A 24,523-nucleotide genomic window follows, 5' to 3' on the forward strand; every position below is an offset into this window, starting at 1 on the left:
TAAAAACTATTTAATTCAGTACTGAGCTCAGACAGCTGTAATGTATAAAGTCAGATGAGACACTGTGCCTAGAGCTTCACTTAAAGAGGTGTAGGGAGCTGAATGAAGGTAGAGTGGTCAGAGAAGGGGGAAGAATGGAGAATGAAATTGACAGGCAACTGGCAGTTTGTTGCCTAAATGGAGACATTCCACAAAACAGTCACCTTAATTGTGTTTAGTTTCCCTCACAGAGATTACCACATTGTGAGCAGAGCACCGAGTTAAAAGAATATAACTAATCTGGAAAGAGCTTTCGGGAACATGGATGGTGGGAATGGAGGATGCAAAGTAGCAGCTCTTGCATTTCCTGCAGTTGAATGAGAAAATACCAGGAGAAAGGACATGAATATTTGTGAATTCAGAATCAAAATCAGATATGTTGTCACTGACGTCATTAAGTTTTGTTCTGCGGCAGCAGTACAATGAAATGCATAAATTACTATAATATATAATTAATAAGTAGAGCAAAATTGTGAGGGAGTGTTCATGGATCATTCAGAAATCTGTTGGGAGAGGGGAAGAAACTGAAATTAAAACATTGAGTATGAGTCTTCAGGCTCCTGCACCACCTCATTGACAGTAGTATTGAGAAGAGGGCATGTCCTGAATGGTGAGGGCCCTTCATGACGGAAGCTGCCTTCTTGAGCCACTGCCTTTTGAAGGAGTCCTCATTGGTGGGAAGGCCCTAATGGAGCTGGTTGAGTTTATAACCCTTTGCAGCTTTTCTGATCTTGTACATTGGTGTCTCCATACCAATCAGTGATATTACAGTGAATTGGAAGAGGGTCTGGAGAAGTGCTGAAAGTAGACTACTCCTGGCATTACATTGCATTTGCGTGTACAGAAGAAATATATGAAAATATTTGAGTTTGTAGGTAGGCTTTTTTGCAATGTCTACTAATTTGATGGTTTTAGTTATTATACTTTGCTGATCCAAAGTTAGTCTATTTTTAGTTTCTAGCTTTGGTGTTCTTTTATTATTGAATCATTCGAAGTTCTAGAATTTAGTGAATTTGCATTACAACAAATGTTTAGTTTGTGCTAAATTCATCTCGAATCGTCTGACAGAAATTCTCTTCTCCATGTATTTCTGGTGCAGTTAATCTACCCATAATAAGTAGTCATTTCTAATCAAAGTTTCAGGAGTTGAAGCTGTCCAAAATAAGTTGGTTTAAAAAGTGTATCATAAACAGTGATATGGTGGAAGTTAGGAGAGACTGACTGACAAAATTAGTGATGAATCCAGGTGAAAGAGTCTGGTAAAGGTTAATTTCTACACTGTCCTTGCCATGTCGGATGATGGGATGGAGATATGTCTCTACCAAAGGAGGTGTAAGGCACTCCTTCTCTCCATTAGCCTGCAGGTCACCCTTGGGCAAGGCGTAGCACCTGCTTTGGCCCCTGATCAGGGTCACGTGAATCCATGGGAGCAGGTGGTGGATAGTCGTATGAGCAGCTGGTGCATATCACAAGTCGACCACTGACACACGACAGACAATCTCTCAAGAATATTGATGATGGCTGGGGGCACTCATCTTGTAAAGACACTGTCCAGAAGCAGGAAATTACAAACCACTTGTGTAGAAAAATTTGCCAAGAACAATCATGGTCATGGATAGAGAAAAGAATAAGAACAACAGTGTGAAGGGGATCTTCCCCACAGGCAATGATCAGATTAAAGACAAATGGAAGACTGTGGTTACCCGCATCATATGACATGGCATATAATGATGATTATAAACGAGTTTGCTTTTTATTCACTGTAGGCCTTGTAGGCAATATTTTGTCTTTAAACCATGATTTAATTCCCCCTTTTAATAGTTGGAAACTCTTAGTGAAAATAGCACTGAAATGTATTGCCAAGTCGCACTACTTCCTGCACAAAGAATACAGAATATTTTGCTCCTCTCTGTAATTAAATATAAATGTGAAAAATGTTAACTGCTAGTTATACAGCTTTATACTGTATGTATATTAACTGATATTTCTTTTTCAAAACAGTTACGGATGTAGAATTAAAAAGATTGAAAGATGCTTTCAAGAGAACGAGTGGCCTTTCGTATTATATGAACCAACAAGCCTTTGTCAGGGAAGTACTTGGAGATGGAGTTCCACCCAAAGTCGCAGAGGTAAGTTTTCAAAGATTTTTGAAGCTGATTTAAATATTAATGCATAGCTTGAATGAAATAGTGTAATGAGAATGCAGTTAAGTCAACAATTTGAAAAGCAAGGACTTTGGTATTGTGGTAAAACCATTAAAACAGGTTTAACATTATTTGAATGTTTAAAAAGTACATGGATTACATTGGGATGGGAATCTTAACTTTTAATTAATGTAAATTTCAGCATATAATGTAGAAAGCAATATGGTAGTTTGTGATAATTGATTTAAACTAATGCTAGTTCAACAATGGGACAAATCCTGTTTTAAAAAAATACCTGCCTTCACTTCGCTCATCTTGTGGCTTCTTAGAGTGATTCCAAGTGCAAATTAATTGGTTCTCTCAATTAGTGGGACATAACTAGAGGATTTTTCTTCAGATATATCATGGTTTCAGCATTTTTCATGATCCCATGAGATTAAAAGCAGCTGAGGTAACAAAAATTCATTCCCTAATTTATTTTGGTTGAAGACTTGAAAACTTTGTTGTTTTGATTGAGCTTGGTCTCCAGAGTGAAGAAGGTAAGCCATTCAATTCAAAAGAAAATAGTTTCACTGATTAATTAGAAAACAAAATGAATTGTTTGTTCCTTTAAAGCTGAGCATATATTTAACTTTGTACAGAAGCAAAGTACAGTAGATGTCATTTAAATGTGTTAATTTTTACCATTATAGAAATTACAATTTGACCTATCTGGTCCAAGTTGAATAATTTGCTTTGCTATTTGAGAGCTACTTAGCCAAAAGTAGTTCCATAAAATGAAAAAAAAAGAGATTGCTTCATAATAATTTTATGAGCCTTATTGTTTATGGCCACAGGCATAAGTACTGCATATATTGTGTTCTTTCTACTCAAGCAGATAGCTGAGCATAAAATTACTAACATCATTTCAATACTTCTTGGCTATTGTTTATAGTTTCTTCCTGTTTAACACAGTTATGTTGTATTTAAACAATATGACCCTTAATACAGAGCTATTCTTTCATTTTTTTTCCATATTAAGGAAGATCACATAATGACATAAAGCCCTTGACCCCTGAATATATAACAAATTTATTCAGATCTTCTGGGAAGTGAAAGCATTGTCCAGGGATATGGAATGAGAATTTGCAAATACCAAGGATGTGATCCTGAAGCAAAAATATCTTGACTGACAATATGTTCTGACTTTTCATTGCAGTTTAAGACAACTATTTTGCAAGTAGGAAGCGAGGTTTCATTAATGTGGAATTACTTTAAAAGGATTTTTTCCCCGATGTTTGTCTTGCCCTTTAATAAACAAAGTAATTAATTGAATGATCTCCTCTTTATTTCTAGTTTTGTAAAGTGCATAGTAAAATTCGAGCAGTTTTTTAATACAAATAAAACAGGTTTTTAAAAAAAAAATCACTACATAGTTCACATCCAAGAAATGAAAGTCAAATTATCTATTAATATATTATAGTAAAATACTAATTGCTGTTGTTTAACATTTTTTTAGTGAGGTATCTTTTATCATCTTAATTTGCTTGGTTATTTGGGAAACCTTTGTGGATGTTATATCTTTGTACTACACCAAGGTTATCTAGAAAATTTTATACTTAGTCAATTAGTTACTGTTGAATCATATTTGCCAATTGTTTCAAAATACATGTAAGAAGAAAGAAATATCCTGCTGTATGATACTGTAAATTTGGTAAATTAAGTTGTACAACTTCAGAAACAATATATCCTGCTAAGCTGTCTGTAAATTTGAGAGGAAATCATGTGTCTTAATTTTGTTACCACATGGATATTAAAAGAAGTAGTATTTGAAAATAAAAAGCTGCAGATACTGGAACTGTGAACTATAAGCAACAAATGCTGGCAAAGTTCTGCAGGTCAGGCAGCATCTAGAAAGATAAAAGGCCAACATTTTGGGTCTGCAGTCTGTTCAGAACTGGAAAAGGAGAGTTGAGATGGGTAGGAATGTATAGAACAAAAGCCATTTCTATGATGAAGTGAGTTGAGATGGGTTAATGGTAGCAGTTAACAACACAGTAAGCTTCTTGGTCTGTGTAATATGTTGTTAATAACAAGATTGTAGGTCCTGCTAGCAAGCCGGACTTCTATGAGTAGGATTTTAAAATCAAATCTGAGCCAAGATGAAACAGAATGCTGAGGGAGAAACCCACTAAACAGGTCACGCTGCATCTGTGGAAAAAGTAAGTATTAACGTTTCAGATGAAGGACTCTACATCAGACCCAAGAAAGACAAGAATAAATTAGTTTAGATAGCACTGTAAGTAGGGAAGGGTGATAGTGGAACAAAAGGGAATTTCTCTGATAGTGAAGTTATGTGACAGGAGGGTACTTGTGTTCAGGGGTAAATGTTCTGCTTTTAGTGATCAATACTTGCACTATTTTTAGCAGCACCTTAAATACCGATTGGCTAATAAGGAGTGAAGCGAACACATTTTTATTTCCTTTTTCACTAAGTGCCTTCTTTCTAAAGGAAACATTGGGAAATGCCGTCATGGAAAACAATCTCATAACTATAGTTAAATGGCCTATTGTTTATTAGGGTTGGGTAGGATAGATTGTGCAAATAGGAGAAAGAAAGGACAATACACACAAAATACTGGAGGAACTCGGCAGGTCAGGCAGCATCTATGGAAATAAGTAAAACGGTTGACATTTCCATAGATGCTGTCTGAGCTGCTGAGTTCCTCCAGCATTTTGTGTGCATTGTTCTTAATTTCCAGCATGTTCAGAATCTCTTGTGTTGGGGGGGTGGGGGAAGGACATCATCATGTGATAGCCTACTGCTATTTTGTTATTTAACATCCTTTAATTCAAGAAATCTCAAATGCCCTTCATGGTATTTTCTTCACACTGTTACTACTGTAAAATGTTAAATTTTCTGCAAACACTACATATGAATGTTGTCCAATGTTAGTTGGACTTTTTTTAAAATAAAAAGTAGCTGTATTTAAACTGACTGAAGTAAGAAAGTTGCTGAAAGAAAACATAAAGCTTGTGCATGTTGAATGAAATGTGTGTATTAATAGATGGCAGTGATACTTATAGTGTATGTTTAGCCTAACCATAGGAGAGGAGAATGCTAAAAACAGACAGACAGTATTTTGGAAATGGGAAAGGGAGTTAAAATGATATGTAACTCAGAAGTTCAAAATGGTGATGGTGCGCAGAGTGCATTTGTTCAGCAAAACATTCACTTCTCCTTAGTCTTGTCAATAGGGGGACGCCATGGAGGGATTGTCTACAGAGTCTTTGTGGGTGGAGGTTAGGAACAGGAAGGGGTCAATAATTTTACTGGGTGTTTTTTATAGGCCACCCAATAGTAACAGTGATATCGAGGAGCAGATAGGGAAACAGATTCTGGAAAGGTGTAATAATAACAGAGTTGTTGTGATGGGAGATTTTAATTTCCCAAATATTGATTTGCATCTCCCTAGATCAAGGGGGTTTAGATGGGGTGGAGTTGTTAGGTGTGTTCAGGAAGGTTTCTTGACACAATAGATAAACCTACAAGAGGAGAGCTGTACTTGATTTGGTATTGGGAAATGAACCTGGTCAGGTGTCGGATCTCTCAGTGGGAGAGCATTTTGGAGATAGTGATCATAATTCTATCTCCTTTACAATAGCATTGGAGAGAGATAGGAATGGACAAGTTAGAAAAGCGTTTAAATGGTGTAAGGGGTATTATGAGGCTATCAGGCAGGAAATTGGAAGCTTAAATTGAAAACAGATGTTCTCAGGGAAAAGTACAGAAGAAATGTGGCAAATGTTCAGGGGATATTTGGAGTTCTGCATAGGTATGTTCCATTGAGACAGGGAAGTTAAGGTAGAGTACAGGAACCGTGGTGTACAAAGGCTGTAATAAATCTAGTCAAGAAGAAAAGAAAAGCTTACAAAAATTTCAGAGAGCTAGGTAATGTTAGAGATTTAGAAGATTGTAAGGGCCACTAGGAAGGAGCTTAAGAAAGAAATTAGGAGAGCCAGAAGGGACCATGAGAGGGCCTTGGTGGGCAGGATTAAGGAAAACCCCAAGGCATTCTACAAGTATGTGAAGAGCAAGAGGATAAGATGTGAAAGAATAGGACCTATCAAGTGTGACAATGGGGAAGTGTGTTTGGAACCAGAGGAAATAGCAGAGGTACTTAATGAATTTTTTACTTCAGTATTCACTATAGAAAAGAATCTTGGTGATTGTAGTAACACACACAAAATGCTGGTGGAACACAGCAGGCCAGGCTATAGGAGAAACACCGTTGACGTTTCGGGCCAAGACCCTTCGTCAGGGCTAACTGAAAGGAGAGATACTAAGAGATTTGAAAGTAGTGGGGGGAGGGGGAAATGCGAAATGATAGGAGAAGACCGGAGGGGGTGGGATGAAGCTAAGAGCTGGAAAGGTGATTGGCAAAAGTGATACAGAGCTGGAGAAGGGAAAGGATCATGGGACGGGAGGCCTCGGAAGAAAGAAAGGGGGGGGGGGGGAGCACCAGAAGGAGATGGTGTTGTTCCTCCAACCTGATAATGAATCCACACTCAGGTTGGAGGAACAACACCTTATATACCGGCTGGGTAGCCTCCAACCTGATGGCATGAACATTGACTTCTCTAACTTCTGTTAATGCCCCTCCTCCCCTTCTTACCCCATCCCTGACAATATTTAGTTGTTTGTTTTTTTCTCTCTCTTTCTCTCTGCCCATCACCCTGCCTGTTCTCCATCTCCCTCTGGTGCTCCCCTCCTCCCCCCTTCTTTCTCCCGAGGCCTCCCGTCCCATGATCCTTTCCTTTCTCCAGTTCTGTATCACTTTCGCCAATCACCTTTCCAGCTCTTAGCTTCATCCCACCCCCTCTGGTCTTCTCCTATCATTTCGCATTTCCCTCTCCCCCCGCTACTTTCAAATCTCTTAGTATCTCTCCTTTCAGTTAGTCCTGACAAAGGGTCTTGGCCCGAAATGTCGACAGTGCTTCTCCTTATAGATGCTGCCTGGCCTGCTGTGTTCTACCAGCATTTTGTGTGTGTTGTTTGAATTTCCAGCATCTGCAGATTTCCTCGTGTTTGGTGATTGTAGTGATGACTTACAGCAGACTGAAAAGCTTGAGCATGTAGATATTAAGAAAGAGGATGTGCTGGAGCTTTTGGAAAGCATCAAGTTGGATAAGTCGCTGGGACCGGATGAGATGTACCCCAGGCTACTGTGGGAGACGAGGGACGAGATTGCTGAGCCTCTGGCAATGATCTTTGCATCATCAATGGAGATGGGAGAGGTACCGGAGGATTGGAGGGTTGCAGATGTTGTTCCTTTATTCAAGAAAGGGAGTAGAGATAGCCCAGGAAATTATAGACCAGTGATTCTGACCTCAGTGGTTGGTAAGTTGATGGAGAAGATCCTGAGAGGCAGGATTTATGAACATTTGGAGAGGTATAATATGATTAGGAATAGTCAGCAGGGCTTTGTCAAGGGCAGGTCATGCCTTTTGAGCCTGATTGAATTTTTTGAGGATGCGACTAAACACATTGATGAAGGAAGAGCAGTAGATGTAGTGTGTATGGATTTCAGCAAGGCATTTGTTAAGGTACCCCATGCAAGGCTTATTAAGAAAGTAAGGAGGCATGGGATCCAAGGGGACATTGCTTTGTGGATCCAGAACTGGCTTGCCTACAGAAGGCAAAGAGTGGTTGTAGACGGGTCATATTCTGCATGGAGATTGGTCACCAGTAGACTAATTCAGGGATCTGTTCTGGGACCCTTACTCTTTGTGATTTTTATAAATGAGCTGGATGAGGAAGTGGAGGGATGGGTTAGTAAGTTTGCTGATGTCACAAAGGTTGGAGGTGTGGATAGTGTGGAGGTCTGTCAGAGGTTACAGTGGGACATTGATAGGATGCAAAACTGGACTGAGAAGTGGCAGATGGAGTTCACCCAGATAAATGTGGTGGTTCAGTTTGTTAGGTCAAATATGGTGGCAGAATAAAGTGTAATGGTAAGACTCTTGGCAGTGTGGAGAATCAAAGGGATCTTGGGGTCCAAGTCCATAGCACACTAAAAGCTGCTGTGCAGGTGGACTCTGTGGTTAAGAAGACATACAGTGCATTGGCCTTCATCAATCGTGGAATTGAATTTAGGAGCCAAGAGGTAATGTTGCAGCTATATAGGATGCTGACCAGACTCCACTTGGAGTACTGTGCTCAGTTCTGGTCGCCTCACTACAGGAAGGATGTAGAAGCCATAGAAAGGGTTCAGAGGAGATTTACAAGGATGTTCCCTGGATTGGGGAGCATGCCTCATGAGAATAGGTTGAGTGAACTTGGCCTTTTCTCCTTGGAGCGATGGGGGATGAGAGGTGACCTGATAGAGGTATATAAGATGATGTGAGGCATTGATCGTGTGGATAGTCAGCAGCTTTTTCCCAGGGCTGAAATGGTTTCCACAAGAGGACACAGGTTTAAGGTGCTAGGGAGTAGGTACAGAGGAGATGTCAAGGGTAAGTTTTTTACTCAAAGAGCGATGAGTGCATGGAATGGCCTGCTGGCAACTGTGGTGGATGTGGATACAATAGGGTCTTTTAAGAGATTTTGGATAGGTGCATGGAGCTTAGAAAAATAGAGGGCTATGGGTAAGCCTAGTAAGTTCTAAGGTAGAGACATGTTCGGTACAGCTTTGTGGGCCGAAGGGCCTGTATTGTGCTGTAGGTTTTATGTTTCTATGTAAAGGAGGACACATTGTGAGTACTGAATGCAATAGATCAGGTAGAAGGAGGTGCAGATGAATCTCTGCATCCCCTGAAGGAGTAGATTAAGGGGTGTAGAAGTGGGTATCAACATCCTACAGTTGCAAGGGAAAGCATCAGTGGACAAGAAGGTGGGTAGGAAGGGATGAACAGATCAGTGAGTCATGGGGAGAACGGTCCCTGTAGAAAGCAGAATTGGGGAGGGCAAGATGTGGCTGGATCTTGCTGAACTGAAGAAGGATGATGTGCTGGAGAATAAGGCTTCTGGGGTAAAAGGCAAAGCCCAGAAGCCCAGCTTCTGTCCTAACAAAGTCTTGGCCCGAAACGTTGATTTCATTTCCACTGATGCTGCCTGACCTGCTGAATTCCTCCAGCTTGTTGTATGTGGTGCCCGGAAGAACTCTATCTCTCTTGTGGGTGGGGGAGTGGGTGTTGAGAGCAGATGTGCAGAAAAATGGAGGAAATGCATGTGAGGACTCCAACTGTAACAGAGGGGAGGTTTTTTTTTAGAGGGGGACATTTCAGAAGTTCTGGAGTGGAAGCAGATGCAGCTGAGACAGAAGGAATGGCACACTTGTAGGAGATGAAGTGAGAGGAGGTTTCGTTGAGGGAATGTGTGAGTCTATGTGATTGTAGTAGATACCAGTGGATGATTTATCACCTACACTGGAGGCAGAGATCTAGAAAAGGAAAAGAAGTGTCAGAGATAGTTCAGATGAACTTGTTACCTTGACACATCACAGTATTCAAGTACCATCAGCCCATTACTCACATAATTATCCACCTGGATTTCTTCTCACTTGGTCCACCTTTACTATCCCCTTTCCAACCTGGTTCCAACTGCCCATCAGCAACTTCTTTATCTATTCCATCCATCACTTTGCAGCCTTTCTCTGCTCCACCTGCCTATTTTTTTTCATCTATTACCTTCCAGTGTCTATCTCACCTATTCCTCTCATTTCTATAAACTATCTTCTCACTACACTTTCAATCCTGATGCCCGGTCTTGACACATAAGGTTGACCTCCCTTTTCCCTGTTCTGCTTGATCCACTGAGTTCTTTGAGCAGTTTTTTTTTCTTTAAGTACCTGTTGGTATAAAAAAAAGGGTGCTGGATTCAGTTAAAGCTATATGTACAAGAACTGTAAGATACTGGAAAGTCACTGTTGCCTGAAAACTACCTGATGAAACATGTTAGATTTTTGTGAGGAGGAGGAGAAAGGTGGGGACAGGTTTCTAATATTTTGAATTCGTATTATCAGGGTTGGTAAATTATTATGCTAAATATAGTCCAGTTTTACCATTCTTTCTCACTTGCCATTAATGGGTTTGAATTTCTACCTCAAGATTGGGCAACAAATCGATATCATATATACTATATATTGATAGGTGGGATTTCTCACATGAGCTTTACAAATTCAGTGTAATATTTTATCTTGGGTATCTGGATTAACAGCAGTAACCTGTTGGAATCCAGGGTTGCATTGGATGGGGATGGGGGGTGGGGGGTGGGAACAAGAATGCCCGTAGTATTTTCCAGCGGGTGGAATAAATGGACACTATTTAAGCCAAAGAGAGCAACTTGTCTGTTTGCTTGGCCAATTTCATTTTAACCCTCAACTATATTATGGATATTTCCTCTTTCTTTTCATGGGATTAATTTTGCATACAGATTGGATGAATTCAGAAATGAGTACGTAACTCTGAAATGCTGAGGGACATCTTGAAAATCTGAAATCCAACAATGGCTTTTCAGAAATACCTATTTTAACCACACCCTTGCCCTCCTATTTCTCTTCTTTTAACCTGGTGTCTGTTGTGCTATTCCTGAATTAAGTTAATTTAGTATCTACTTTGAAAATGATGTTTCCAGAGCTAAGAAGGCTTATGAACTAAAATGCGAAAAAAAAATACACTGTCAAATTTGAGATGAAGATTTTTTCCCAGCTATGAATTCTTATATTCTTCTAATCTCAGTGGTCCCTTTCTTATTTTCAGATGTTTAGTCTTCAACTTTGAAGCGCTAATCAGCTTACCACATCCTGTAATATGTTCTAGATATGTTAGTTGTTTTTTCTTTGTAGTTGTAGATATTGAAAATTTTGGGAGGTCATGAAAGCTTTGTATTTAGCTTTATTTTCTTGGCACTTGAATCAAGGTACAAAACAAGCTTCTCAAAAGTTAGAGAAATTGAATTATACAAAATGCATTGTTTATTTTTAGGTATTGTAGTGCCAATCCTAGATATTAAATTATTTCCATTAATTCCAGAATTCCAAAGAAAATGACAATATACAATCTAATTCAACAAGTCTGAGCCTAGTCTGCTTTATCTCTCCTTATATGACAAACCCACTATTCCAGGAATGCATGTACAGCTTCTCCCAGGTAGAAAGACTCTTCGTGTGTATAGTATGCCAGAAGTAGTCTCACTGGGGCTCTGGTTACGGAAAGTCAGCTGTATACTTATAGTCGACTCCTCCTGCCATAAGAGCTAATATATTCTTTACATTCATAATTGCTTGCTGAATCTGCATGCAAACTTAAAATGAATTTTGTCCAAGGATGTCTTTGAATGTCAACGCCTCAGTTTTGCATCATTAAACAAAATACTCTGTCATTCTATTCTATCAAAGTCAATAGAATCAGAATCGGGTTTATTATCAGCGGCATGTGTCATGAAATTTGCTAACTTGGCAGCAACAGTTCAATGTAATACATAATATAGAAAAAGAAAAAATATAATAAATCAATTACACTATACATATATTGAATAGATTAAAATAGTGCAAAACAAATAACATATTAAAAAGAGGTAGTGTAAACAGGTTCAATGTCCATTTAGGAATCAGATGGCAGAGGGGAAGAAGCTGTTCCTGAATTGCTGAGTGTATGCCTTCAAGCTTCTGTACCTCCTACCTGATGGTAACAGTGAGAAAAGGGCATGCCCTGGGTGCTGGGGTCCGTAATAATGGGTGCTGCCTTTCTGAAAGACCGCTCCTTGAAGATGTCTTGGGTACTTCATAGGCTAGTACCCAAGATGGAGCCTCTGCAGCTTCTTTCAGTCCTGCGCAGTAGCCTCCTCCCCATACCAAACATTGATGCAGCCTGTCAGAATGCTCTCCATGGTACATCTATACAAGATTTTTAGTGTTTTCATTGACATATCAAATCTCTTCAAACTCCTAATGAAGTATAGTTGCTGTCTTGCCTTCTTTATAGCTGCAGTGATATGTTGGGACCAGGTTAGGTCCTCAGAGAATTTGACACCCAGGAACTTGAAACTGCTCACTCCCTCCACTTCTGATCCCTCTATGAGGATTGGTATGTGTTCCTTCATCTTACCCTTCCTGAAGTCCACAATCAGCTTTCGTCTTACTGATACTGAGTGCAAGGTTGTTGCTGCGATACCACTCAATTAGATATATGAGTATAGATTCCAAATGCTGGAACTTAAATAAGTTGCCCTATTGTCTTTGCTTACCTAGAACAAAAAATAAATTGCTAGAAGAGCTTAATGGATCAAGCAGCATTTGTGGAGGGAAAAGGAATGTGTCAACATTTTGGGTCAAGTCCCTGCATCTAGACAGGAATGTCAGGACCCTGCATCAGCTTCGAGCCTTGACTTCAGATATGGCACCAAACTTCAATTTTAAAGTGAGCTGCACTCTGCATTTCTTCGTCCTCCAAAGTATTCACCCTTTCCTCTGATGCTTCTGATTTCAATAACTATATTCTTTTGTGTCTCCTTGCTTACCTATGTTGCTTTCTATGTCTCCAAGACATTTCCTTCACTATTTGGTCGCCTCATTTCTCCCTACATAATGCCTTTTCAAATTCTACAATACTTCAGTTGTGGCCTCTTGTCTGTTCTCAGTTTTAATTGTTGATTTTTAGTTGGTTGATCTTCAGCAAACTAGACACTAATCTCTGATGTTCCTTTCTCTAATCCACCTTTCTACCTCTCTCCCATTTTTGCTCATTTAAGCATCTTTTTAAGAAAGTCTTTATTATTTTATTGGTATTTCTTTAAATGATGTGTTAAATTTTGTTTGACAATGCTCCTAGGAAGTACCAAAGGAACATTTCTCTGCATCAAAGGTTCTATGTAAATGCTAATTGTTTTAATTTTATTGCATGTAATTTCATGACTGGAGTTTTTTGAATGTTTTGCAGATAGTGGCTCTCTTTAACTATTCTTACTAGGAAATGGGAATGTTGGAAGCTCTATTTTGGTTTTACTGATAAGGTATTTTATAAGATTTGAGTTACAAAAAACTAGTAGAGTAAAAGGCTAATAATTGAAAAGGAAAAAGGATGCTTTAATGCAATAGTGAAGAGGAATGTGTGCAATGCATGTGTCTAGTACTTAGTCCAATGTTGTCATTTAAAAGAATTTGAGTAAAATATGGCACTACTTTTGGAGATGGTTCAAGTGTTAATTCATCCTATAGTTCGAGTACTCTTATTTATTGTTACATTTGGATCATTTCCTGCAATTTAAAAGTTTCAAACGACTCAGTGAATTGTTGGATGGTGAATGATGAAATACCCAGCTATTCATTACTTGTGGTTGTCACCTATGAATGGTGATATTTTTAGTCATGGACATCTGTACAGCTTTCATTTTCAGTATTTTGAATTGTCTGATATAGTGGTGAACATTGTACAGAAATAAAATCTTCACCCTGTAAATAGCTGGTGGATATCTTTCATACATGATGAATCGCTTTGGAAACAGATAGTAGGACAGTAATAAAGGCTGTAAACCAAACAGAAAATTTATTAAAATTATTCAGTAGCTTGAGGTTAAAAGTGGCTGATTTTAGTACATTATACCCCAATGGGTAAGGCATTAGCAAGCATGACTTTATCTATGATTTGGCCCTCTACGTCTTTATCTATGATTCAGCCATGTATGTACCTACAGCTGATGCATGTGTGACTTGTGTTCATTTCCTGTAATTCCTGTCATTTTGCTTGTGTTGGACGCTGGCACAGGGTTATTTCTGGTGAGCATTTCTTTTTAGAATCCCCAGGGTCTTTGGTGTGCGTGCCAATGCTTGTGGAATCAGGTGTACTTTACAAGTGTATATGATATACAGCTTTCTATTTATTTTTTTGGTATCAGGAGTATTGTCTTGGGAGGATTTTATCTGGGGACCTGAACTGTCGGTATGTACTATGTAACAACTGTTCTATACATATTCTCAAGGTTGACATGGTTTCATTACATGCATGGGTTTGAAAGATAAGACAAATGACCTTATTGGTTTGACATAAAAATACCAAGTTCTCTCTCTCCAATGTTCTCTATTACTTAAACCCAAGCAATTCATAAAATGAAGCTGTTCTGTCTACTTTTTTTCAAGCATATTATTTGAACTGCATTAGCAAATCTTATGTATACAATTTTTGTAACTACTAACATATTTATGTTACTAGTTTTCATATAAGACATGTATCACCATTTGTTACTTCAGCAAGATATCGTTTTCCTTTGTAAATATTTTTTCATCAAATGCTCAAAGGGTTTTTAAACATGTGCCTAGCCTAGGGGTTCCGTATGTTTTTTTTAATGCTGTGAACCCCTACAATTAACCCAGAGATCCATGAACCCCAGGTTGGGAAACCCCTTGTTGGTGAGACAACCCCTTAATTTGCAGCTTTTCCCAGGAGATCTTCTCTGAAGGCCTCAATAATTTTCTAGGCATACAATCCTGGATCTTGGTGCCAAATGTGGTGTTTAGTTGTGGACAGCTCCTTGTACTGAAAGATATGTGCTAAATACCTTGTATAAATATAATCTTGTCAGCTTTCTGATAATATAGGGTGGTCACAGCAATTTACCTTATGTTTTTCAATAAGAAGCAACTTGCTTTTTAAAAATGTAGTTATAGTGTCAAAGTTCATACAGTTTTATTTCTGTTTTCATATTTTTATGTGACCTTTTTGTCTTAATACGAAGCTGCTTAATTCATAAGCTTGGATATCAATGTGGTTCACTGAAATGATAAGAATAGCTAACAAAGAACTGATTGTGCTCCTCAGCAAAATCAAAGTTGCTCATTGTGAATGTAGCTGGTGCAACTTTTGTAAAGCCCAATGAAATTATAATATGGCTGGTATCTTGGGAAATTTTCATATTTCATGCTTGAAGTATGAGTGAGTATAGAGAGAGCAGGAAATGATTATATGATAGGACATTGCATGGCATATTTAGGTGTATTTTGTTTCCTTTTTCTATATGAATTTGTCATGGGTATATTTTACTTGAAGGTATTTGGGAAAGTAAACGTACAAAATGAAATTTCAAATTTGGAGATTGTAGTCCAGTGGGTCTCACATCAGTGGTAGAAACGATAGGATTTATGAGCATTTGAAAAAGGACGTCCCATGGCTTTGCATAGGGCAGGTCATGTGTTATTAACTTGATGATGTTTTTTGAGCAAGTGACCAACTTGATTGATGAGGATAGAGCAGGGGATGTTGCCTGCATGGGTTTTAAGAAGGCATTTGATAAGATCCCCCCCCTCATGGTGAGACTAATCCAGAATGTTAAAATGTTTGGGATTAATGGTGACTTGGGTGTTTGGATTTAGAATTGAGTTATCACTAGAAGACAGTAGATAGTGGTCAATGGGATAATAGTAGTTGTTGTTTTTCCTTTTCACGCTTGTGGCGCGTTGGGTAGCATTTTTGTTGTTTCCATAGCATTTGATTGTATTTGGGTTAAGCTGTTCCACAGCTTACTTGTGGTTTGACAGCAAAGAAATTCGACTTTAAACATGATGAATAAAACTTTTTTAAACAAAGTTATGGTATACTATCACTTCAAACAATGAAGAGGCAAGAGGAGGCAAAGTGAATTTGCTAGATGTGCACTGCAAAATAAACACACCTGGAGTTGGAGTTGTGCTAGTTGGAATGGTCACTTCAAAGAGCAGAAGTTGGGATGGAGGCATTCCAATGACCGTCCAACTAACCTGGGTGCGAAGGTGCATCGTTCTAAGCACCAAGCCAATATGGAGATGTCAAGAACAGCTTCTTTGGAAATGAAATCAAGGTTTGAAGTGAATTGCTGGGTGGAATATTCTAGACCCGGAATGAGGCACAGGTCCTATTGTGAGGCGTAATACGTTCTTTCAACAGTCTGAGCACCGGCCCAGATAGACTGGAAGGTAGGGCGTCAGGCAAGGTAGGATTGCCACATACAAACAAGCTGGATGAACTCAGCAGGTCAGGCAGCATCCATTGAAATGAGCAGTCAACGGATGCTGCTTGACCTGCTGAGTTCATCCAGCTTGTTTGTATGTGTTGATTTGACCACAGCATCTGCAGTATACTTAGTGTTTGTTAAGGTAGGATCGCTCTAGGTGCCATGTTGATTTGGAAAGGTTGAGAACAGCTTCTTTGGCAGCGAAATCCACGCCCAGAGTGATTCACGAGGTGGGACCCAGTTCCTAGTGCAGGGTTTGGAGAATTGAAACACTTTGGCCCAAATAGGCTGGGGGCTCCTCTCTCTAATGCTAAGGCTATGAGACCGGCCCTGGCCGCCGTTCTTCGTGTCTCCAAATTTTGCAATGATTTGGCCTGCTCTGAACTGCTCTGGGGATTTGGATCCAAGGACTCAATTTGGTTTGGAATGCTATTGTTGCTCACTTCTGTTGTTTCCATGATTTGTTTTGTTTTATTCTCTGTTTCTGTGGACTCTGGGAGTTGGTCTTTTTATTTAGTATTTTTAAAAATTGGGTTATTTTGGGTTCCTTGCTTTGCGACTGCCTGTTAAGTAAGCAAATCTCAAGGATGTATAAGTTATACATTTGTTGATAATAAATGTACTTCGAATCTTTTTATGAGGCTGAGTTGCTAGCTTGACACTCAACCCATCACAGATGGAAAGGGTGCAAGAAACTGGATGGATTTAAACTTGGAACTATTCACCTTGAAGTCCATGCTGATGCCACTACATTACTGGCCGGCATACTGCTTGGAGATACATGGCTAATAATGTTCCTCAGAATGACTTTCTAGTTCAGCGCCCATTCTTTGTGTTTTTGTGCATAGGTGAGTCTCTTGGCTTTGTTTCCACTTTGGAGGAATGCTTTTTTGGCAGCAGCTATTCCATGAAAGGAAGACTTCTGTGGACTGTAGAGGGGTGTACTTGGGTTCCAGTGGTTTCTATGCATTCAGAGCTGAAGCAGTGCTGGATTTCTAATTTAGAAGGGACATCAGTTTGATCTATCTCTTGTCTGCTGCACCATATCTGACTACTGCATTTCTGGTCCTTAATCTTGCCCATTTCTTTGTGCATCTTCAGAGCAGCTTGGACAGTACATCTTAAAACTCCTGTCTACTGCAAAATTTCTGCTTGGGAGAGATCCTGCTGATGTAGGATGGCTACCCTGTCTTACTGTTATGCTCACTTTTGCCATGGTGTAAAAATTTGTGATTTGAAGGTTAAGCTGTCACATCTGCCACTCCATCACTTTTTAGTTTGATTGTCCTTCACCCAGGTTGCTTCCTTCCATGCCAGTTTCTGTTTCAATTAATCAGCTTCAGCTCATTATGTCATTGATTATTAGCACCTTTATGTTATCTTTGTTTAATCATACACTGGGCTATATACCTACAAAGTAATTAGGTTTTTGTTTGAAAAATTTGTTGATTATTTTAACGATATTCAAAAATTTCCAATGGGTTTTGGGACCACCTTGTAAAGGAAGCCATTGAAATAAAACTAGGGGAAAAGAATTTTAACAAAGTGAAGGCCTCACTCTAAGAATTGAAATTTGATTGTAACCAAGGTAGGAGAGCAGAAACCTGACAGGATGAGGACTAGCCAATTAGGAGGGATGGCCTATGGGGGTATAGATACCACTGGACTAGATATGCCCAAGCATCATACCTGATGAAGATGGCTAGTATCGATACTTGTACCAGGCTGGAAGCCCGAGAAGTGTATATTCATCATATATGCTGGGAAAGCACTAGATTCTTTTTCATCTAAAACAAAATTTATATAAAATATATAGGGTGCCTCAGACTTTTGCACAGCACTGTATTTTCTCAGGGATGGAACTCCAGTAGGGTCTTCAAACCATAATTGTAATGTTTTGTATACTAAATTAATTTTAAAGCTATCTTAGCAATTCTGCAAGACTTAATTGCTGCCAATGGACAGTGAAGGAAAAGTGAATTTATTTAACTTTAAAAACCACTTAGCATGAATCTTTACTGTTCATGTCAAATTAAATGGCAGAATGATAGTGTTTAATACTTTAATGAGTGATTTAATAGTTCAATAGCATGTTTGCTTAACTGATTAGCTTCAAATTATACCTTGATAGATTCCAAATTCTCTTCTTTTTTTGGTTTCTTATGCCACTTAAGGTTAATGTACAATCAAGACAACTAGAATGTATTGTGGTTTTCTTGAAATCATCATTTGAAATGCACTTGAAGGGCATTAGCAGGAGGTAAATAGATATGGTTGTCTTCTGCAGCTGTTACATTGCTGAAGGCCCACAGTGCTTCAATATAATGGCCCTGAGATATTTCATTCTACATTTATTTTCATATTGTACTAGACTTAGTCCTGTGTGTAGAAAACAGCAGATGTTACATCACACCCATGAGCATTATTTGTAGATTCGGCAATGAATTGGTATGCTGGCCGTATTGTAGTAGGATGGGGTACAAAAGGAAAGAAGCTTTACTAGTGTATTATAGGGATTGGTGGGTCTTGATTTGCAGAACTGTATTTTATGTTCCTTATTTGGAAAGATATTCTTGGAGTCAATGCAATACAGATTTGCTAGGTTAACTCCTCAAGTGATTGGATGTCCTATGCAGGGAGTAAGGTTGGCTCACATGCAGTGGAGCTTGTGTAATGGAGGTTGTTACCAGGGTAGCTATTAAAATAATTCTTTTGCAAGCTGAGCAATATAGGAGATGGACTGGTAGAGTTGTACAGTATATAAGGTGGCTCTTCAAAACAACTCATCCATGCTGACCAAGTTGCCTACCTGAGCTAATTGTATATGCCTTTCTCATCTATGTCCCCATTCAAGTGTCTTCTAAGTGTTGTCACTGAATCTGCCGTTACCACTTTCTCTGGTACTTCGTTCCATGTACCCACCACCCTCTGTGGAAGAAGTTGCCCCTCATGTCTTCTTTAAATCTTTCCTACCTTACCTTAAATCTTAAATCTATGCTCTCTATGTTTAGGCTCTTCTACCCTGCAATAAGGCTGTTGAGAGCTGTTAAAACCAGAAAACCTACAGCACGATACAGGCCTTTCGGCCCAAAATGCTGTGCCGAACATGTACTTACTTTAGAAATTACATAGGGTTACCCATAGGGGGTCAGTTGTGCTGTGAGGATTACATTCCTTGACTTCTCTAGTGCCTTTAACACCATCCAGCCCAAGATCTTAAGGCACAAACTAACGGAGATGGGAGTAGACTCTCACATGGTGGATTGGATAGTGGACTACTTGACAGATAGACCTCAGTATGTGCGGTTGGGAGACTGTAGGTCTGACACGGTGGTCAGCAGCACAGGAGCGCCGCAGGGAAACGTACTCTCTCCGGTCCTGTTCACCCTGTACACATCAGACTTCCAATATAACTCGGAGTCCTGCCATGTGCAGAAGTTCGCTGATGACACGGCCATAGTGGGGTGTGTCAGGAATGGACAGGAGGAGGAGTATAGGAAACTGATACAGGACTTTGTGATATGGTGCAACTCAAACTACCTGCGTCTCAATATCACCAAGACCAAGGATATGGTGGTGGACTTTAGGAGATCTAGGCCTCATATGGAGCCAGTGATCATTAATGGAGAATGTGTGGAGCAGGTTAAGACCTACAAGTATCTGGGAGTACAGTTAGACAAGAAGCTAGACTGGACTGCCAACACAGATGCCTTGTGCAGGAAGGCACAGAGTCGACTGTACTTCCTAAGAAGGTTGGCGTCATTCAATGTCTGTAGTGAGATGCTGAAGATGTTCTATAGGTCAGTTGTGGAGAGCGCCCTCTTCTTTGTGGTGGCGTGTTGGGGAGGAAGCATTAAGAAGAGGGACGCCTCACGTCTTAATAAGCTGGTAAGGAAGGCGGGCTCTGTCGTGGGCAAAGTACTGGAGAGTTTAACATCGGTAGCTGAGCGAAGGGCGCTGAGTAGGCTACGGTCAATTATGGATAACTCTGAACATCCTCTACATAGCACCATCCAGAGACAGAGAAGCAGTTTCAGCGACAGGTTACTATTGATGCAATGCTCCTCAGACAGGATGAAGAGGTCAATACTCCCCAATGCCATTAGGCTTTACAATTCTACCGCCAGGACTTAAGAACTTTTTAAAAGCTATTATTAATGCTTTTTGAGATAGTGATTTAGATGCATATCATATTTTTTACTGAGTTAAGTATTGTATGTAATTAGTTTTGCTACAACAAGTGTATGGGACATTGGAAAAAAAGTTGAATTTCCCCATGGGGATGAATAAAGTATCTATCTATCTATCTATCTATCTATCTAGCCCTCTATTTTTCTAAGCTCCATGTACCGATCCAAGAGTCTCTTAAAAGATCCTATTGTATCCACCTCCACCACTGTTGCCGGCAGCCCATTCCACACATTCACACTGAGTAAATAAGAAAAAAAAGTACTTGCTCCTGATGTCTCCTCTGTACTTACTTCCAAACACCTTAAAACTGTGCCCTCTCATGTTAGCTGTTATCACAAATATTTTTTAATGTAAATGTTTATAAGCCTTTGGAAAATCTCTATTTGGAGATTTGCTAACTTTCAATTATGGAATATGTATTCAAGGAATATCAAAAAAAATCAAGGGTTCTGATTTTGACAACAAACCATACAGCATCTACAGAGAACTGAAGTAGGGGGTGACCTATCAAGAGTATATGAGGGAGGGTACTTTAAGTTAGGATTGCAATGAGTGGGCACGAAATTTTACTGCCAACAGAAGACTGAGAAATACCCCAAGAGTTTTGAAAGTAAATTATGGGTACCAGAAAAAGGACATGACTTATTTAGCGACAAAAGGAGCAATACATCTCCTCTGTATTGTAATTCGAGAACTCAGGGAAACGGGCTTTGACGCTTAACAATATGCGACAATTTTTAGGAAAAAGGGAGGCTATTTGATGTCTTAGAATGCTTGAAGATGGGTACATTCACAGAACCTAATGAGAAGTATCCCAGCTGCTATGCAAGGCTAGGGAGAAAGTTGCTATGACTCCGACAGAGATTGTAAATCTTTGCTGGCCATGGGTGGATGCCAGATGACAGAAGTGGAGCATATGTACCTTTTTAAGAAAACCTGAAGTGATAAGTAATATAGGCCACCGAATGGCAGTGAAAGGAGAGTTCAAGGATAAAAATTCTGAGGGAGAGAATTAATCCATATTTTGGAAAGATGAGAATTTATTGGAGATAGCCAGCATGGCCTTGTTATGGTCAGATCCTTACTGGCCAATTTGATTAGAATATTTTTGAAGAGGTGATTTGTTGCAGTTAATATTGTCTATGTGAATTTCAGTAAGGCATTTGACAAGGTTCTACATGGGTCCAAAAGGTTAGAGCCTATGAAATTCAAAGCATGTTGGCAAATTGAATTAAAGAATTAGCATAATATTATTACAGCCCCGATGATCCGCTGTACGTAGGGAGTTTCTGCGTTCTTCTTGTGGCTGCAAGTTTCTTTCAAGTGCTCCTGTTTCCTCCCACATTACAAAAACATATGGGTCAGTAGGTTAATTGGTCATGTAGCTGTAATTGGGTGTTGCAGGGTCATTGTGCTGGAATGGTCTGTTACCATGCTGTATCTCCAAATAAAAAAAGTTGACTTGATGACTTTTGTGATTGCAAGTCTGTGACTATTATACTGCAAAGATCAGTACTGGGATTTTGCTGCTTGTTTCTTTAGATATAAATGTAAATATAAAGGTGATTATGATCAATAAGATCAAAGTTGACATAAAATTGATGGGTTTTGAAAGTAAGCAGGATAATTTTGAGCTGAAGCAATATGTTGATGAGTAATCCTAAAGGAGTTGGTCTGGCTGACTACATGATGCACTTTGGATTATTGATAAGGATCTAACATATACAGTGAATGATGGAGTCCTCAAACGAGGACCTTGTTGTACAGTACAAGGATTCCTGAAGATGGCAGTAACAGGTAGATAAGATCGTGAAAGAGGCATACAGGGCACTTGCCTTCATTAACTGTGGCACAGGTTATAGGTACAATTCAGGGACCATTCATATGGACATAGCTGAAGTATTATGTGCATTTCTGGCCATTGCTTCATAGGAAGAATGTGACTACAGAAAAGATTCATTAGGAAGTTGGTTATGGTTCATTATTACACTATCATATTTACCAAGACTGAGTGGGAAGCTTGTCTTGCATACTGTTCATACCAGATCAAATCATTACACAGTGCATCAAAGTGGAATATTGTAAAGCCATAACAATGCAGATGGAAGTGTAAAAGCTATCAAAAAAATGCATTGTACATAAGCAATAGACAATAGGTGCAGGAGTAGGCCATTCTGCCCTTTGAGCCAGCACCGCCATTCAATGTGATCATGGCTGATCATCCACATTCGGTACCCCGTTCCTGCCTTCTCCCCATATCCCTTGACTCCGCTATCTTTAAGAGCTCTATCTGACTCTTTCTTGAAAGCATCCAGAGAATTGGCCTCCACTGCCTTCTGAGGCAGAGCATTTCATAGATCCACAACTCTCTGGAGGAAAAAGTTTTTCCCTCAACTCTGTGCTAAATGGTCTACCCCTTATTCTTAAACTGTGGCCTCTGGTTCTGGACCCCCCCCCAACATCGGGAGCATGTTTCCTGCCTCTAGCGTGTCCAATCCCTTAATAATCTTATATGTTTCAATCAGATCCCCTCTCATCCTTCTAAATTCCAGTGTATACAAGCCCAGTCGCTCCAATCTTTCAACATATGACAGTCCCACCATCCCAGGAATTAATCTCGTGAACCTACGCTGCACTCTCTCAATAGCAAGAATGTCCTTCCTCAAATTTGGAGACCAAAATGGAACACAATACTTCAGGTGTGATCTCACTAGGGCCCTGTACAACTGCAGAAGGACCTCTTTGCTCCTATACTCAACTCCCCTTGTTATGATGGCCAACATGCCATTAGCTTTCTTCATTGTCTGCTGTACCTGCATGCTTACTTTCAGTGACTGATGTACAAGAACACCTAGATCTCATTGTACTTCCCCTTTTCCTAACTTGACACCATTCAGATAGTAATCTGCCTTCCTGTTCTTGCCACCAAAGTGGATAGCTTCACATTTATCCACATTAAACTGCATCTGCCCAGTCACCCAATCTGTCCAACTCACCCTGCGTTCTCCTAATACCCTCATATTTCACACTGCCACCCAGCTTTGAGTCATCTGCAAATTCGCTAATGTTACTTTTAATCCCTTCATCTAAATCATTAATGTATATTCTAAATAGCTGCGGTCCCAGCACCGAGCCTTGCGGTACCCCTCTAGTCACTGCCTGCCATTCTGAAAAGGACCAGTTAATCCCTACTCTTTGTTTCCTGTCTGCCAACCAATTTTCTATCCATGTTAGTACCCTACCCCCAATACCATGTGCTCTAATTTTGCCCACTAATCTCCTGTGTGGGACCTTATCAAAGGCTGTCTGAAAGTCCAGGTACACTACATCCACTGGCTCTCCCTTGTCCATTTTCATAGTTACATCCTCAAAAAATTCCAGATTAGTCAAGCATGATTTCCCCTTCGTATGAAGGGCAAAATCGTAATGAGGTAGATTGTGAGGTTGAGTCCCTTCCCTGTGAGCTTAACACATTCTATTTTGCAAGTTTCAAGTCCTTAGGTATGAACATCACCAATAGCCTGTACTGGTCCAACCACATTGGTCTCGTAGCCAAGAAAGCTCACCAGTGATGGTCTCCAGTGCACCTGAATCTAGTCACTGTTGTGAACATTTTTTAAAATTCATTTATGGCACGTGGGTGTCGCCAGCTAAGCAAGCATTTATTGCCTGTCCCTGATTACTCTTGAGAAGGTGGTGATAAGCAGCCTTCTTGAACTACTGCAGTCCCTGAGGTGTAGGTACACCTACAGTGCCATTAGGGAGGGAATTCCATGATTGTGACCCAGCGACAATGAAGGAGCAGCGATATGTTTCCACGTCAAGATGGTGACTGACTTGGAGGGGGAGTTCCAAGTAGTGGTGTTCCCAGGTTTCCGCTGTTCTCATCCTTCTAGATGGTAGTGATTGTTGGTCTGGAAAATGCTGCTTTAGGAACTTTGGTGTGTTGTTGCAGTGCATCTTGCAGGTAGTACACTCTGCTGCGACTGTTCGTCGATGGTGGAGGGATTAGACGCTTGTGAAAGGTCAGTTTTCTAGAGGGTGAATCCGCGGAACACATCAGGTCCTGATGGTGTTCCTGGCTGTCTCCTTGGATCCTGTGCTAATCAGCTAGCAGGGATAGTTGCAAACATTTTAAGCCTCTCCCTATTTTCAGCTGTGGTTTCTTTCTATTTTAAGAATACCATTA

At 39.8% G+C, this 24,523-nt stretch overlaps 1 protein-coding gene across 2 annotated transcripts in view; it reads left to right on the forward strand.

Annotated features, from left to right (window-relative positions):
* usp32 (ubiquitin specific peptidase 32) overlaps positions 1–24,523 on the forward strand; it is a 142,428-nt gene that overhangs the window by 8,538 nt on the left and 109,367 nt on the right. For both annotated transcript variants that reach the window (XM_073053493.1, XM_073053494.1), the window contains exon 2: positions 2,041–2,168. In XM_073053493.1, coding sequence (XP_072909594.1) covers positions 2,041–2,168 — 128 coding nt within the window. The remainder of the gene's footprint in view (positions 1–2,040; positions 2,169–24,523) is intronic.

This window comes from Hemitrygon akajei, chromosome 8, assembly GCF_048418815.1.
Source record: "Hemitrygon akajei chromosome 8, sHemAka1.3, whole genome shotgun sequence".
Taxonomy (NCBI): domain Eukaryota; kingdom Metazoa; phylum Chordata; class Chondrichthyes; order Myliobatiformes; family Dasyatidae; genus Hemitrygon; species Hemitrygon akajei.